This window comes from Hypanus sabinus, chromosome 7 (genome assembly GCF_030144855.1).
Source record: "Hypanus sabinus isolate sHypSab1 chromosome 7, sHypSab1.hap1, whole genome shotgun sequence".
Classification (NCBI taxonomy): Eukaryota; Metazoa; Chordata; class Chondrichthyes; order Myliobatiformes; family Dasyatidae; genus Hypanus; species Hypanus sabinus.
The window spans coordinates 91,680,219-91,696,480 of NC_082712.1; the positions used below are offsets into that span (position 1 = coordinate 91,680,219).

Sequence of the window (16,262 nt, forward strand, 5' to 3'; positions counted from 1 at the left end):
AAAAAAACTGTTCCGTGCTGTATCTCTAAATTAAAAAAAACACAATAAACTAGTCCTGCCGAAATGTCGACTGTACTTTTTTAATCCCATGGACGCGGCCTGACCTGCTGGGTTCCTCCAGCACTTTGTGTGTGTTGCTCAGATTTCCAGCATCTGCAGATTCTCTCTTTGTAATTCAATAAATAAATCGAAGGGGAACAGACTAGAACTCCCCCCACCCCGCCGTCCCAACACTTCAAATCCAGCTTCCCTCCCGTCACGTGATACGCCGCCCCCAACTGACCAATGGCAGAACGCGCAGCCGACAATTAACGGTCCAGTTGCCACTGGCGACGCGTTGAAATGATAAAGGAATGTCACCCGCCGGGTTGAAAAGTTGCTTAATGAGAGGGGCGTCTGTTGTAGATGGGCGAGGCGAGGGACGAAGGACAGCGCGCAGAAGATGGAGTGGCTCAGAGTGAGTGGGAGGGTGAAACTGTCGCTGAACTTTTCCCGGGACTTTGCGGGGATCGGGGTAGTGAGGGGGAGTGTGCGGGGATCGGGGTAGTGAGGGGGAGTGTGCGGGGATCGGGGTAGTGAGGGGGAGTGTGCGGGGATCGGGGTAGTGAGGGGGAGTGTGCGGGGATCGGGGTAGTGAGGGGGAGTGTGCGGGGATCGGGGTAGTGAGGGGGAGTGTGCGGGGATCGGGGTAGTGAGGGGGAGTGTGCGGGGATCGGGGTAGTGAGGGCGAGTGTGCGGGGATCGGGGTAGTGAGGGCGAGTGTGCGGGGATCGGGGTAGTGAGGGCGAGTGTGCGGGGATCGGGGTAGTGAGGGCGAGTGTGCGGGGATCGGGGTAGTGAGGGCGAGTGTGCGGGGATCGGGGTAGTGAGGGGGAGTGTGCGGGGTTCGGGATGCAGGTGTGACGCAGGCGTTGAACTGCAGCCCTTCACGGCCATTCGGCCCCTTCCGCCATTCTGTTGGATTGTTGATCCCTCCCTCCCTCTGTCAACGGGAGGGGTGGGGTAGGAGATTTCCGGTTTCTGTCCCCTGAATGAGTTATTTCGATCCCTTTCCCCAAACCTACACGCTCCCCTTTGCCACAAGCCAAACCTCTCACCTTTGCCCCTTGACCCCTGTCCCTGTACCCTGCTGACACCTTCCCTCACCCACAAATGGATTCCTCCTTTGCCCTTGATGTCCTCTCCTTTCCCGTTGCCCTGAGAAGGAAGAATGACACAGAAGGCGGCCATTCGTCCCACCTAGTCCAGCAGCTGAAACCAATCAGTCTCCCCTCTTCCAACCCTGACCAATTTGTCCATTACGCATTGCACAGCCTAGTGGATCTATCACTTTCCGGGTCCTTTGCAATCCCCTTCCCCACCACACCCAGATTCGTGTGCTTGTTGTACTGGAATCTTAAATAAAACCCACTGCCCTTATCCCATCTAGTCTCTATGTGACTCTCGACCCTCTGGTCCCTTTGTAATTCTGACGCCATCTGGCCCTGATGGAACTGCGGTCCCTATATATTATCCCCGAACACTTGCACCCATGTCACCTTTGATCTGCAATCTCCATGGATTCCATGACCCCGTATGATCTGTGTAACTCTGACCCGTGGCCCCATTATAAACCCTCATATACCCCACGACCCACAAACAGTTGGACATTACATGCCTTCAGAAACACCCGAGGAAGCAAAACTTAGTGGGCAATTCAGGACAAATTCCCAAACTCCCTTTAAAACTCTTTGGGACCCTGTTTCCCATACTCTCTTTAACCAGCCCCTCACACCCGTCCACTGTTCCCCTCTCCCCCCTTTCCACCCGCTGGGACCCCATTTTGCCACTCTGCTTTTAAACTTACTGGGTTCACTGAAAAAATCTTACCACTGTGTAACATCTTTGTCAAACAGCAAATTAAAGTATTAGAGTAGACACAGGAGATGAAGTTGCCGGGATCTGGGGGAAATCCAAACTGTTGGGAGTAACCATGATTCAGGGTTGACTCTCCCTCTGCCTGCACTAATGCTGTCTGATATATCATCATTACCATTCTGTGCTGTGTGATATGGCATAGACGATGATTGTCTTATTACCATGACTGTTCTTGGCAAATTTTTAACAGAAGTGGTTTGCCATTGCCTTCTTCTGGCCGGTGTCTTTACAAGACGGGTGACCCCAGACATTATCAATACTCCTCAGAGGTTGTCTGCCTGGCGTCATTGGTCGCATAACCAGGACTTGTGATGAGCACCAGCCACTCATACGACCATCCACCACCTGCTCCCGTGGCTTCACGTGACCCTGATGGGAGGGGTAGTTTGAGGGGGAGGAGTCTAAGCAGGTGCTACACCATGCCCAAGGGTGACGTACAGGCTCACAGAGGGAAGGAGCACCTCACACCTCCTTTTGTAGAGACCACCATATTAACAGGAGTTCCACCTCCGAATCCAGTAACACACGAGTCTTGATGATGCCGATTTGCTGGAGTTTCACTATATCTAAGTGGTGAGAAGTTGAGTGTTGATGTTCAAAGGGATCTAAATGTCCTTGTGCCTGGAAGGCAACTTGCACTTGGGGCAGGAAATTAGGAAGGTAAGTAATTAAATAAAAAGGAAACGTACACAGAAATTTTGGGTGGTGGGGTGAAGATACCTCTATCAAGCGAGGTTTAAGACGCTCCTTCCATCTGCTAGATGTAGAAGTAGATTTCTGGTCATATTTCAGCATATTACAGTCAAATTTCATCCCACGCACCTTCCCCCTCACCTGCCAGCTTGTACTTCTTCTCCTTCCCCTTACCTTCTTATTCTGGCTTCTCCCTCCCTTCCTGTCCGGTCTGAGGAAGGGTCTCGGCCCAAAACGTCATCTGCATATTCCCCTCCACATATGCTACCTATTGAGTTCCTCCGGGGGGGGGGAGGTGTGTGAGGGAGAGAGATATTACTGGAAGTTGGAGGAACCTGTGGAATTCCCCAAGGAAATTGGGTTCTCCTACCTCCTTAATTAAACACAAACCACTCTTTAACGACCAGATAGCTGCTGCAAACACAAAGAGATTCTGCAGATGCTGGAAATCCAGAGCAACACACACAAAATGGTGGAGGAACAGTTGACATTTTGAGCATCCTGTTGAAGGGTCTTAGCCCAAAACGTCGACTGTTCATTCCTCTCCAATAGATGCTGCCTGACCTGCTGAGCTCCTCCAGCATTTTGTGTGTGTTGCTAAAGATGTAAATTAGCTTCTAGATCTCCCAAGACAATCCAGAGTCCTATCCTGCCCTGTGGTTAGTTCAGCGTAAAACTGTTGTGCTCTATAGATTGCTAACAGCTAATTTATCTTCACAGGCATTTCCTTTGTTCTTTTTGTATTGGTGGATATAGCATATATCGTAATTGGTAAGTTTTTGAAGTTTGTCCTGTTTGGTTTATAATTAATTTGAAAGATTTCTGAAATTACATATACACACAATGCACCAGGAGTGAAGAGAGTAGGAAGGCCAACCTACCCCTTCAAAGTCCGAAGTAAATTTATTATCAAAGTAGTATATGCCACCCTGAGATTCATTTGATTGCAGACATTCCCAGGAGAACAAAGATGCACAAAATAATCAAGGAGAAACTATACAGATTGACAAAGAACCATAAGACCATAAAACATAGGGGCAGAATTAGGCCATTTGGCCCATCAAGTCTGCTCCGCCATTCCATCATGGCTGATCTTTTTCTCTCCCCAATCCCCCAGCCCACTCCCTGACCTTCTCCCCGTAACCCTTGATGCTGTGTCCCATCAAGAACATATCAATCTCTGCCTTACATACACCCAATGACCTGGCCTCCACAGCTGCCTGTGGTAATAAATTCCACAGAATCACCACCCTCTGGCTGAAGGAACTTCTCCACATCTCGGTTTTAAACGGATGCCCTCTATCTCGAGGCTGTGTCCTCTTGTCCTAGACTCATCCATCATGGGAAACATCCTTTCCACATCTACTCTGGGTCTCGGCCTTTCAACATTCGAAAGGTTTCAATGAGATTCCCCCCCCCCCCCACCATCCTGAATTCCAGCAAATACAGAAACAATGTGCAAAAGACCCAGACTGTGCAAATACAAAGACAGGTGTATAGAGACAAAGAAACGTTGAGAGACAGACAGATAGAGAGATTGATATTTAGGCAGACAGGTGGATAGACAGAGGGACAGATAGATAGATGAATGAAGGATACTGGGAACTTGAGTTGTAGAGTTCTTGAAAATGAGTCCATAGGTTGTGGAATCAGTTCAGAGTTGTGTTGAGTGAAGTTAGCCATGATGGTTCAGGAGCCTGATGATTGAGGGGTAATAACTGTTCCAGAACCTGGCGGTGTGGGACGTAAGGCTCCTGTAGCTCCTTACCTGAGAAGGGAGCATGGTCTGGATGGTGGGTGTCCTTGATGAAGGATGCTGCTTTCCTGTGGCAGTGCCTCTTGCAAATGTTCTCAGTGAGGAGGGCTTTTCCTGTGATGGACTGGGCTGTATATAGACCAGATTATAGCCAGCCGTGTATCTGCTCCCAGTGAATTCTTACAGATGATCAGAGATGGACCGTAGAGACGATCCTATCTGAGCATCTGCTCTGCCCCAGAGCCCATTCCAGTTCCGTACACAGTACTCCCTGCACAGCCCCACTGGCATCCTGTACAACTGCTCTGCCCCAGAGCCCATTCCAGTTCCGTACACAGTACTCCCTGCACAGCCCCACTGGCATCCTGTACAACTGCTCTGCCCCAGAGCCCATTCCAGTTCCGTACACAGTACTCCCTGCACAGCCCCACTAGCATCCTGTACAACTGCTCTGCCCCAGAGCCCATTCCAGTTCCGTACACAGTACTCCCTGCACAGCCCCACTAGCATCCTGTACAACTGCAACATAACATCACTACTCTGCTACTTGGGATGCTGACGGACCAAGCCCAGTGTACTAACGTTTTGCTGACGTTGAGGGAAGGGTCGTCATGACACCACAACTGCTCTGCCCGAGACTGTGAGAAACGACAGGGAGTTCTGGACACAGCTCGATATGTCATGGAAACTGGCTCCCCCCGCCCCCCCCCCCCCGTGGACACTGTCTACAGTCCCCGCTGCCTTGGCAAAGCAGACAGCGCCATCAAAGAGCCCACCTACCACCGACATTCTCACTTCTCCCCCTCCCCTCACGCAGAAGACTCAATAGATCATTCTCGTGATCCTCTGGATCCTCCCTAATGTCAGCACATTCTTCATTAGATATGGGGTCTAAAACTGCTCACAGTACTCCAAATTTAGAACACAGAGGAGTGCAGCCCAGGAACAGGCCATTCGGCCCACAATGCTGTGCTGAACCAGCTAAAAAACAAATCAAAAACACCCGAACACTAACCCCTCCGACCTACACCATGTCCATATTCCTCTATCTAACTCACATCCAAACGTCTCTTAAAAGCCTTTAATGTATTTGCCTCTAGCACTCCACCAGGCAGCGCATTCCAGGCATCCACCACTCTCTGAGCAAAAGCAACTTGCCCCTCACATCCCCCTTGAACCTATCCCCTCTCACCTTCAATGCATGTCCTCTGGCATTAGACTGTTTCTGGGATCTTGCTGTGTAGTCCCCCCCCCCCCCCCCCGTGAGCGTATGAGCATCAGGTTTAGTATCGCCGACTCACATGACATGAATTTTGTTTTGCAGCAGCCGTACGGTCCAAATTTGTAAAATTACTGCAAATGACAAAACAAGTAAACTGTGCGAGAAGAAGGGTGCTGTTCATGGTCCGATCAGAGGGGAAGAAGCTGTTCTTGAATTACTGAGTGTGGGTCATCGGGCTCCTGTACCTCCTCGTCCACTTTAGCAGATTGTGGAATCGTTTTTTCCCCACCAATCGGGGCTCAATTCCTGTCGCTGTGTGTGGGAAGTTTGCACTACACACTCAACCTGTGACCATGTGGATTTCCTCCAGGTGCTCTGGTTTCATAGAAGTACAGCACAGAAACAGGCCCTTCAGCCCATCTAGTCCATGCCAAAACTGTTAAACTGCCTACTTCCTTCGACCTGCCCTCCATACCTCTACCATCCACATACCTATCCAAACTTCTCTTTAACATTGAAATCGGGCTCACATGTACCACTTGCGCTGGCAGCTCGTTCCACATTCTCACAACCCTCTGAGTGAAGAAGTTTTCCCTGATGTTTCCCTTAAACTTTCACCTTTGACCCTTAACCCATGACCTCTGGATTTAGTCTCACCCAACCTTGCTGGAAAAAGCCTGCCTGCATTTACCCTGTCTATGCCCCTCATAATTTTGTATACCTCTACCAAATCTCCTCTCAATCTTCCATGTTCTAAAAAAAATACAGTCCTAACCTATTCAGACTTTCCTTGTAACTCAGGTCCTGCAGACCCGGCAACATCCTTATAAAATTTCTCAGTACTCTTTCAACCTTGTTTACATCTTCCCTGTAGGTGGATGACCAGAACAGCTACAATATTCCCAAATGGGCCTCATTCCTCCCACCTTCCAAAGACGTACAGGTTGGGGGCTCCGCACGTCCTCGGGCTATGTTGCTCATTGACGCCACACGACGCGTTTCACTCCGGGGCTTCAATATACGCGTGCCAAATAAAACAAATCTTTTGATTTGGGGTTCAAGCCCTCCAGTGCCAGTAGCATCTCATGATCTCTGCTCCCTTTTCCAGTTTAAAGGTGTCTTTCCTCTATATGGGCGAGCAGAAATGTACCAAATACCAAAGTCTTGTACAGCTGTAAAATGATATCCCAACTGTGAAGGCAAGGGTGTCACTTCATCACCCGTCCACGTGTGTCATGGACTTGTACCCCGGTCCCCCTGCTCTTCTGACATCTGTATTTTGTCTTTTCAGCCGCCACCTACATAGATTCTTGCCCCAAAGGACAGATGATCCCTATTTATAATATTGTGTCTGGAGTTGTAAACATTACCACAACGTTCATCGAGTGTTATGCAACAATGTGTGCCAAAGCCTGTCTGCGGTGTTGGAACATCCTATGCAAGGCGCTTGAAGGAATTTGGTTGGCAGCAGGTAATTTCATGGTGAGGTGTCTCAATGCCCCTTAATGGGTCGGGTGTATCAGTGGGTGGGGTGCTGGTCTTGGGCAAGGTGTATCACCTGCTTAGACCCCCTCTCCTGCCCCGATCAGCCACGTGAAGGTGGTGGATGGTCGTACCAGCAGCCAGTACAGATCACAAGTCCTGGTTATGCGACCACTGACACCAGGCAGACAATCTCTGAAGAGTGTTGATAATGGCTGGGGTCACCCATCCTGTAAAGACACTGCCCAGAAGGCAATGGCAAATCAGTTCTGTGGAAAAATTTGCCAAGAACAGCCGTGGTCATGGAAGGACCATGATACCATGATCGGCCACGTCACACAACACGGCACAAACAAACGAACAATATTAGCCGGGGTGGGGAACTGTTTCAGGGGGCTATGTTGTCCTTGCAGAAGCGGAAAGGATAAAGGGGTAGGCGGGGAAGGGGAAAGGAAAGAGAAGTCGGTACGTGGCATGAGTCGGTGTTAGCACAGGGTAAATTCACTGATTATCAACGCAAAAGACCTCGGCTGGATCCTGAACTCCGAAAGCGGGTTGCGCCGGTGTTGTGTGTGTGACTCTAGCGTGTGTGTGCGTGTGCCTGTGTTTGTATCGATGTGTGCGCATCTGTGTGTCTGAGTTTGCAATTACAGAACAATCCTGGGCTCGCGTTTCATACCGTGACCGATTTTCGTTTGACAGGTCTCTACTGCACCATTCAAATCTTCCCGCCTGACTACATTAACGAAGCCTCTGCCGAGTACTGTCACCAAGTCTTCTACACGTTTTCGTTCGTGACCGTTACCGTCTCCAGCGTCGCCTACGTTATCTTACTTTGTCTGGAGATCTGCGCCAAGTGCAGGGGCCGCAGGGAGCCCGAGGCAGTCCCGACGGAGCCGGAGCCCGATCCCGGCGTGGCCATTACACTCATCGAGCCGCCTCGCTCTTCGCACCGAGCCTCGACGGTGGCTTCACCCGCCGCCACCGGCAACACTTCCCATCGCAAACACCGACCACGACCACTGAAGCTTCGGCACAGGTATTACTGATCCCAGGGCGGCAGACCGACCCCCGGTCTTCAGGTACCCACCGAGCCCACCCTCCCGTCCCCGTCCCTCTTTCACACCTATGGGACAAGTCTCATCGGAGGAGAAACCATTCCTCGCAACATCACCGCTCAAAGGACATCGGGTCCACGTCAGATCAATAAAGCAAATGGCAAATCCTAGATTTCGTCCGTAAATATTTGTTTGCCCAGTCGCTTTGATTAAACGTTTTACAGAATAACGTAACTTCCCATGACAATTGCTGGCAAACGCAGCGCTTGCTTGTTATTGGAGTAGTGTCCACAGCCCTCAGAAATGAGTCTGAGAGTTTGGCCTAGGAGAAATACCTTGGGAGAAGGCGAGGCCTTCACGGGAGGTAGCGTGGCGGTTAGAGTAACGCTGTTCCATCTCCGGGGATCGGGTTCAATTCCCGTCGCTGCCTGTAGCCCATGGGGCTTTCCTACGGCTGCCCCCGTTTTCCTGCCAAACCAAAGACGTATGGGTTAGTAGGTTAACATGGGTGTAACCAGGCGGCGTGGGATGTCACCATGTTATACTATAAGACGGAGAAGCAGAATTAGGCCATTCAGCCCATCGAGTCTGCTCCGCCATTCCATCATGGCTGATCCCGCATTTCACTCAACCCCGTACACCTGGCTTCTCGCATATCCTCTGATACCCTGACTGATTAGGAAACGATCAACTCCTTCTTAAATATACCCATGAACTTGGCCTCCATCACAGCCTGTGGCAGAGCATTCCACAGATTACTACTATCTGGCTAAAAATATTTGCCCCTCAATTTTGAGGCTGTGCCCCGCTAGTTCTGCATACTTCCATCCTCTCCACATCCACCCTATCTAGTCCTTTCAACATTGGGTAGGTTTCAATGAGAACCCCATGCATTCTTCTAAATTCCAGTGAGTACAGGCCCAAAGCTGCCAAATGCTTCTCACATATTAACCCCTTCATTCCCGGAATCATCCTTGTGAACCTCCTCTGGACTCTCTCCAATGGTAATACATCCTTTCTGAGATATGGGGCCCAAAACTGTTGACAAAACTCCAAGTGTGGCCTGACTAGCGTTTTATAAAGGCTCAGCATCATCTCCTTGTTTTTATATTCCATTCCCCTTGAAATAAATGCCAACATTGCATTTGCCTTCTTTACCATAGACTCAACCTGTGAATTAATCTTCTGGGAGTCTTGCATGAGGCTTCCTAAGTCCCTTCACATCTCTGATGTTTGAATTTTCTCCCCTCTTAGATAACAGTCTGCGCTATTGTTCCGTTTACCAAAATGCTTTATCATACATTTCTCAACACTGGAGTCCATGTGCTACTTTCTTGACCTTTTTCCAATTTGTCTAAGTCCTGCTGCAATCGCATTGCCTCCTCAGCACTACCCCCCCCCCACCTATCGTATCAAACTTTGCCCCAAAGCCATTACTAAATTATTGCAAACAATGTGAAAAGCAGCGGTTGCAGTACTGACCCCTGAGGAACACCACTCATCATGTTGTATCTCACCAAGTTAAATAAAAGGCTGGGTTACAGATTGGAGTGTTAGGTCAGTGGGGATTGGACTGGGACTCTGGGACTTCACTGGTTCGAACGGGACACACACGAGTAAGTTGTGGAGGTTCATTTTACACAGCATGAAAGCAGGCCTTTCGTCCCATCTGTTCCATGCCCACCAAGATGCCCATCCAAGCTAGTCGCATCTGCCCAACTGTGTCCCATAACCTTAGCCATTCTTATCCATATTGAAAATGCACCTGGCTTCCTCAGCTTGTTCTGTATACTGCCACACTCAGTGTAGTAAAACTTGCCCCTCAGGTCCCCTTACCCTTCTTAACTTAACCCTATGCCCTATAGTTTTGGACTTCCCTACCCTGGGGAAAGACTGTGATCATCCCACTTATTTCTGCCTCTGCCAATTGTATAATCCTCCATCAGGTCATGGGCAGGGCACTTAGCATTGTCAATGATCCCTACCACCTGTCCAACAATCTCTTTACCCACTACACCACACCATCAGGCAGGAGCTACGGTGGCATTAGGACAGGGAAACAGCTCCTTCCACCCAGCTCCCTGCCACCACCCAGCCCTCATCACATATGAAGCACCAGAAGCATTTTTCCATTTATCTTGTGTTGTAAATGCACATTATTATTTGTGGTGATATGTGTTGTGTCTGAGTTATGTGTGCTGTGTTGTGCACTGTGGTCCAGAAGAACCTTGCTGAGGCCCAGCAACAACTCTCAGACACCTCCTCTTACTTACCCCTTGAACAGGGCCCCATTAAGAAACACCAGCCAGTTGTCTCCCACCCCATCACTGACCTTATTAGCTCTGGGGATCTCCCATCCACAGCCACCAACCTCATAGTTCCCTCAGCCTGCGCCTCCTGTTTCTACCTCCTACCCAAGATCCACAAACCCACTTGTCCAAGTAGACCAAGTTTGGTGTGGTACACTGTGTCCGGTGCTCCCGGTGTGGCCTTTTATATATTGGCGACACCCGACGCAGACTGGGAGACCGTTTCGCTGAACACCTACGCTCGGTCCGCCAGAGAAAGCAGGATCTCCCAGTGGCCATCATTTTAATTCCACGTCCCATTCCCATTCTGATATGTCTATCCATGGCCTTCTCTACTGTCAAGATGAAGCCACACTCAGGTTGGAAGAACAACACCTTATATACCGGCTAGGTAGCCTCCAACCTGATGGCATGAATATTGACTTCTCTAACTTCCGTTAATGCCCCTCCTCCCCTTCTTACCCCATCCCTGACATATTTAGTTGTTTGCCTGTTCTCCATCTCCCTCTGGTGCTCCCCCTCCCCCTTTCTTTCTCCTGAGGCCTCCCATCCCATGATCCTTTCCCTTCTCCAGCTCTGTATCACTTTCACCAATCACCTTTCCAGCTCTCAGCTTCACCTCTCCCCCTCCGGTCTTCTCCTATCGTTTTGCATTTTTCCCTCCATCCCCCCTACTTTCAAATCTCTTACTATCTTTCCTTTCACTTAGTCCTGACGAAGGGTCTCGGCCCGAAACGTCGACAGCGCTTCTCCCTATAGATGCTGCCTGGCCTGCTGTGTTCCACCAGCATTTTGTGTGTGTTGTTTGAATTTCCAGCATCTGCAGATTTCCTCGTGTTTGCTCTTTAAATTCACTACTGTGAAGCCTCTGCCAGTGATGCCTACACTGAAGAAGTTCAAATCTTCTCTTCGACGGGAGTTCAGTGAAACCCTCTCTCGCTGCTCCCCGTCTATAATTTCTTAGGCCCTTCAACTTTTCAATCATATTTTGACTCCGACCCGCTATTGCAGCCATATATCCTTCCTTGGAACGTGTCTCCGCCGCCAACTGACTCCAGTTGGCTTCAGGATCCGTTTTCAAGTCTCTCAATTTGGTCCTTCTGAGGATCCCAGGTAATCACATTTAATTGACTCTGCCTCCCGTTGTTTCTCCCGTCGAGCTCTGAGGGCGACACTCTCCGCCTGGCGTCCCTATCACAATCCCTTCCACGCCTCCGGGACACCCTTTTCTCCGTTTGCAATGGACCTGTCCGTTATTTCATCCTCCGTCAGATCCATGCGTGCAATCACAGTTTCTTTGACTTTATCACGTCCTGCAAGGTTCGCAAGATCTTCCATCTGCAGACCCCAGAGCCTGCCGGCTCCACCACGAGCAGGCACGGACTTCGTATGCTAACCAGGGCATATTCAAAACCCAGACTCCAGCACCATCAACGCAGGTTCCAGTGACCATGGATTGGCCCTGGCCGTCGATCCCGGCTGCCCCAGCAACCCAGGGCATATTCAAAACCCAGACTCCAGCACCATCAACGCGGGTTCCAGTGACCATGGATTGGCCCTGGCCGTCGATCCCGGCTGCCACAGCAACCCAGGGCATATTCAAAACCCAGACTCCAGCACCATCAACGCAGGTTCCAGTGACCATGGACAGCTTCAAAGAGATTGTGCAACCACCGACTGCGTCTCCAGCCTTGAACCCCAGGCCGGGTCTTCACATGCTGCGATTGTGACTCCCGTCTCCCCTTCCCCCACCACCATGATGCAATCCCCTCTCCCTCAGCTCCTGGGCCTCAGAGGCTCCATCTTCCTCTGACCACAACCCTTCCCTCTGTGGTGAACTATGTGCCTGTATGTGCCCCCTGCTGACTGCTCCTGTGGCTCCTCCCACAGACCCCTGTATAAAGGCGATCTGAGGCCTGACGCTCGGCCTCAGTCTCCAGGACATAGTATGATGGACACTCACTCCTGGTTCCTTCTTCCAGTCAATAAAAGCCGATATCTCGCCTTACGTCTCAGTGTGAGTTATTGATGGTGCATCACCCTCTCCACTGACACTACCAGCCTCTCCCCCACCCCCAACTCCCGATCCCATCTCTCATCCTTACCATTCCCTCCGACATTCAACTCTCTGAGGCGGAGCGCTCTGTCCTCATTAAGGGCCTTAGCTTTGTCCTCCTTCGCCCACACCTCAGTGAGTTCTGCGTACGCCATGACGCTGAACTCTTCTTCCGCCGGCTCCGTCTCCGAGCTTACTCTCCCACCCCCACCGATGACCCCTTATCCCGTCTTCAACCCTCCTCCTCTTCATGGACACCCCGCTCTGGTCTTCTGCCTGCTCTGGATCTCTTTATTGCTAATTGCCGACGGGACATCAACCGTCTCGACTTCACCACACCCTGTTCCAATTCCAATCTCACTCCTTCCGAACGCTCTGCTCTCTGCTCCCTCCGCACCAATCCCAACCTCACTATAAATCCCGCTGATAAGGGGGGAGCTCTTGTTATCTGGCGTACTGACCTCTACCTGGCCGAGTCACAGCAACAACTCTCTGATACCTCCTCTTATTTACCCCTTAATCATGACCCCACTAAGGAGCACCAGGCCACTGTCTCCCACACCATCACCAATCTTATCAGTTCTGCGGATCTCCCATCCATTGCCACCAACCTCATAGTTCCCACACCCCGCACTTCCCGTTTCTACCTCCTACCCAAGATCCACAAACCTGCCTGTCCAGGTAGACCCATTGTCTCAGCTTGCTCCTGACCCACTGAACTCATTTCTGCATACCTTGACACTGTTTTTTCTCCCCTTGTTCAATCCCTTCCAATATGTTCGTGACACTTCTTATGCTTTGAATTTTTCAATGATTTTAAGTTCCCTGGCCCCCTCTGCCTTATTTTCACCATGGATATCCAGTCCCTATATACCTCCATCCCCCACCTGGAAGGTCTCAAAGCTTACTGCTTCTTTTTGGATTCCAGACCTAACCAATTCCCCTCTACCACCACTCTCCTCCGTCTAGCGGAATTAGTTCTTACTCTCAATAATTTCTCCTTTGGCTCCTCCTACTTCCTCCAAACCAAGGGTGTAGCCATGGGCACCTGTATGGGTCCCAGTTATGCCTCCCTTTTAGTTGGCTTTGTGGAACAGTCCATGTTCCAAGTCTATACCGGTATCCATCCCCCTCTTTTCCTTTGCTACATCGACAACTGCTTTGGTGCTGCTTCCTGCACCCGTGCTGAAATCATCAACTTCATGCACTTTGCCTCCAACTTCCACCCAACCCTCAAATTCACCTGGTCCATTTCCAACACTTCCCTTCCCTTTCTTGATCTCAGTGTCTCTATCTCTGGAGGTCTATTATAAACCAACAGACTCTCACAGCTACCTAGACTATACCTTGTCTCACCCTGCTACGTACTTGTAAAAACGTCATCCCCCTCTCTCAATTCCTCCGTCTTCACTGCATCTGCTCTTAGGATGAGGCTCTTTATTCTAGAATGAAGGAGATGTCCTCCTTTTTCAAAGAAAGGGACTTCCCTTCCTCCACCACCAATGCTGCTCTCAACCACATCTCTCCCATTTCACACTCATCTGCTCTTACCCCATCTTCCTGCCACCCTACCAGGGATAGGGTTCCTCGTCCTCACCACCACCCCACTAGCCTCTGCATCCAGCACATAATTCTCCGAAACTTCTGCCACCTCCAATGGGTTCTCACCACCAAACACATCTTTCCCTAACCTCCACTTTCTGCTTTCCACAGAGATTGCTCCCTACATGACTCCCTTGTCTATTCGTCCCTCCCCAATGATCTCCCTCCTGCCACTTATTCTTGCAACTGGAACAAGTGCTACATCTGCCCCTACCCTGCCCCTCCCTCACTACTATTCAGGTCTCCAAACAGTCCTTCCAGGTGAGACGACACTTCACCTGTGAGTCCGTTGGGGTTATATACTGTGTTTGGTGCTCCCAGTGTGGCCTCTTGTATATCAGCGAGACCCGATGTAGATTGGGAGACGGCTTCACCAAGCATCTATGCTCCATCTGCCACAAAAAGTGGGATCTCCCAGTGGCCATCCATGTTAATTCCACTTCCCATTCCCATTCTGGTATGTTCAGCCATGGTCTCCTCCACTGTCATGATGAGGCCACACTAAGGTTGGAGGAACAACACCTTTTGGGTAGCCTCCAACCTGATGGCATGAACATTGATTTCTCCAACTTCCAGTAATGCCGCCCCCAATCTCACCATTTCCCATCCCTTTGTCCCCCTCTCATGTCATCTCCTTGCCTGCCCATCTGGTGATCCAACCCCCCCCCCCCTTTGTTTACTTCCTTAACCTTCTGTTTCTTTCACCGAACAACTTCCTAGCTCTTTGCTTCATCCCTCCCTCTCCAAGTTCCACCTATCACCTGGCATTTCTCTCTCCTCTCCCCCCACCTTTCAAATCTACTCCTCAGCTTTTTTTCTCCAGCCCTGATGAAGGATTTCAGCCTGAAATGTCGACTGTGCTTTTTTCCACAGATGCTGCCTGGCCAGCTGAGTCCATCCAGCATTTTGTGTGTATTGCTCAGATTTCCAGCATCTGCAGATTTTCTCTTGTTCCAGAAGAATGTTGTTTCATTTGCCTGTCTACACGTGTACAGTTGAAATGACAATCAACTTGAATTTGGGAATACCTTTGAAGGGAAATTAGCAAGGGATCCAGTCTCTTCTCAGAGCTGGTGTAGACTCGATGGCTTGAATATTGTATTGCAATGTGTCCAGATAGAGATTCCATGTCCCAGAACTACAGTAATGTAGTTCTCCTCCAGTGCCACAAACAAGATACAAACCTTAGCTTCTATATACAAGTGCTTGTAGTGGAAATTGAACTTCCAACCTCCTGTCTTGGACACAGGAACCTGGGAGCCAATGAGAAACAGGTCCATCATCACCTAATGCCCCATCTTTGCACTGCATGGTTGGTCACATGACCACAACCCTGACATCACAATCACATTTGCATGCTAACTCCTGATTGGTCAAGATAGTGGTCTCTGGAGGCAACTGGCAAGAAATTTACTTCTAAACCTTTGTATCACCAGAGTGATCGTATCCTTGCGGTCTCTTTCTTGTAATCTTACTGGCTCGGATTGGGCCAATCACAAGACCAGTTTATAATCATAGAGCCCAGCAGCTTTGAGTCAGGTGACTGGTAGGGATGATGTTGCATGGAGTTGAGCGGTATGGTGGCAGAGCAGTTAGTACAAAGCTTTACCTCACTAGCTGTAAGATCAGGATTTAACACCTACCACGGTCTGTAAGGAGTTTGTCCACCCTTCCCATGACTATGTGAGCTTCCTCTGGGTGCTCTGGTTTCCTCCCACATTTTGAAAACATGAGCCCTGCTGGCCTTGCATCTGTTAATTGTTTTTTATCTAGAGTCATTAAGCCCTTGTGCTTTCTGTTAAATTTTGTCAAGTTTACTTTGATTGGCACGGGTTTTCCGCATGCTGTGATTATTCAAAGTGGACTCCTGATTAGCGCTCATTGCAGGGTCCTGGTGTTTCAGAGTGATTCATCTAGCGGTGTCACTTGGTCAAGCCGCTGGTATTCTGTGGAATTCCTATGTATAAACTCTTGTTTCTGTCTTTACTTAGGGCTCTGTCATTCCTCTGCACCTGGGTTCATTTGTTGCCAGCATATACCGTGACGATGTGTGGGTTAGGGATAGTGAGTTGTGGGTGCGGTATGTTGGCACCAGGAGCATGGCCATACATCGGGCTGCCCAGCGCAATCCACACTGATCTGATTTGACACGAACCCCGCAGCTCAC

General features: G+C 49.9%; 1 protein-coding gene across 3 annotated transcripts; it reads left to right on the forward strand.

Annotated features, from left to right (window-relative positions):
• The first annotated feature begins 302 nt into the window (after nt 1-302).
• Nucleotides 303-12,473, forward strand: LOC132396989 (uncharacterized). 3 transcript variants are annotated; one of them, XM_059975164.1, is made up of 5 exons: nt 309-457; nt 3,331-3,381; nt 6,880-7,059; nt 7,773-8,109; nt 11,710-12,473. In XM_059975164.1, the coding sequence occupies exons 1-5, from the start codon at nt 406-408 to the stop codon at nt 11,831-11,833; spliced, it is 744 nt and encodes a 247-aa protein (XP_059831147.1). In that variant the 5' UTR covers nt 309-405; the 3' UTR covers nt 11,834-12,473. The 3 variants fall into 3 exon arrangements, with proteins under 3 accessions (XP_059831149.1, XP_059831147.1, XP_059831148.1); XM_059975165.1 differs by having other exon boundaries at nt 11,758-12,473; XM_059975166.1 differs by lacking the exon at nt 3,331-3,381 and having other exon boundaries at nt 303-457.
• Nucleotides 12,474-16,262: the final 3,789 nt, after the last annotated feature.

Excerpts from the sequence above, each read along its gene's own strand:
- LOC132396989 (XM_059975164.1), top strand. The coding sequence starts at position 406 with ATGGGCGAGGCGAGGGACGAAGGACAGCGCGCAGAAGATGGAGTGGCT. Across the intron at positions 7,060-7,772 it reads AGGAATTTGGTTGGCAGCAG|GTCTCTACTGCACCATTCAA; the intron begins GTAATTTCATGG and ends TTCGTTTGACAG. Across the intron at positions 8,110-11,709 it reads CCACTGAAGCTTCGGCACAG|ATCCATGCGTGCAATCACAG; the intron begins GTATTACTGATC and ends ATCCTCCGTCAG.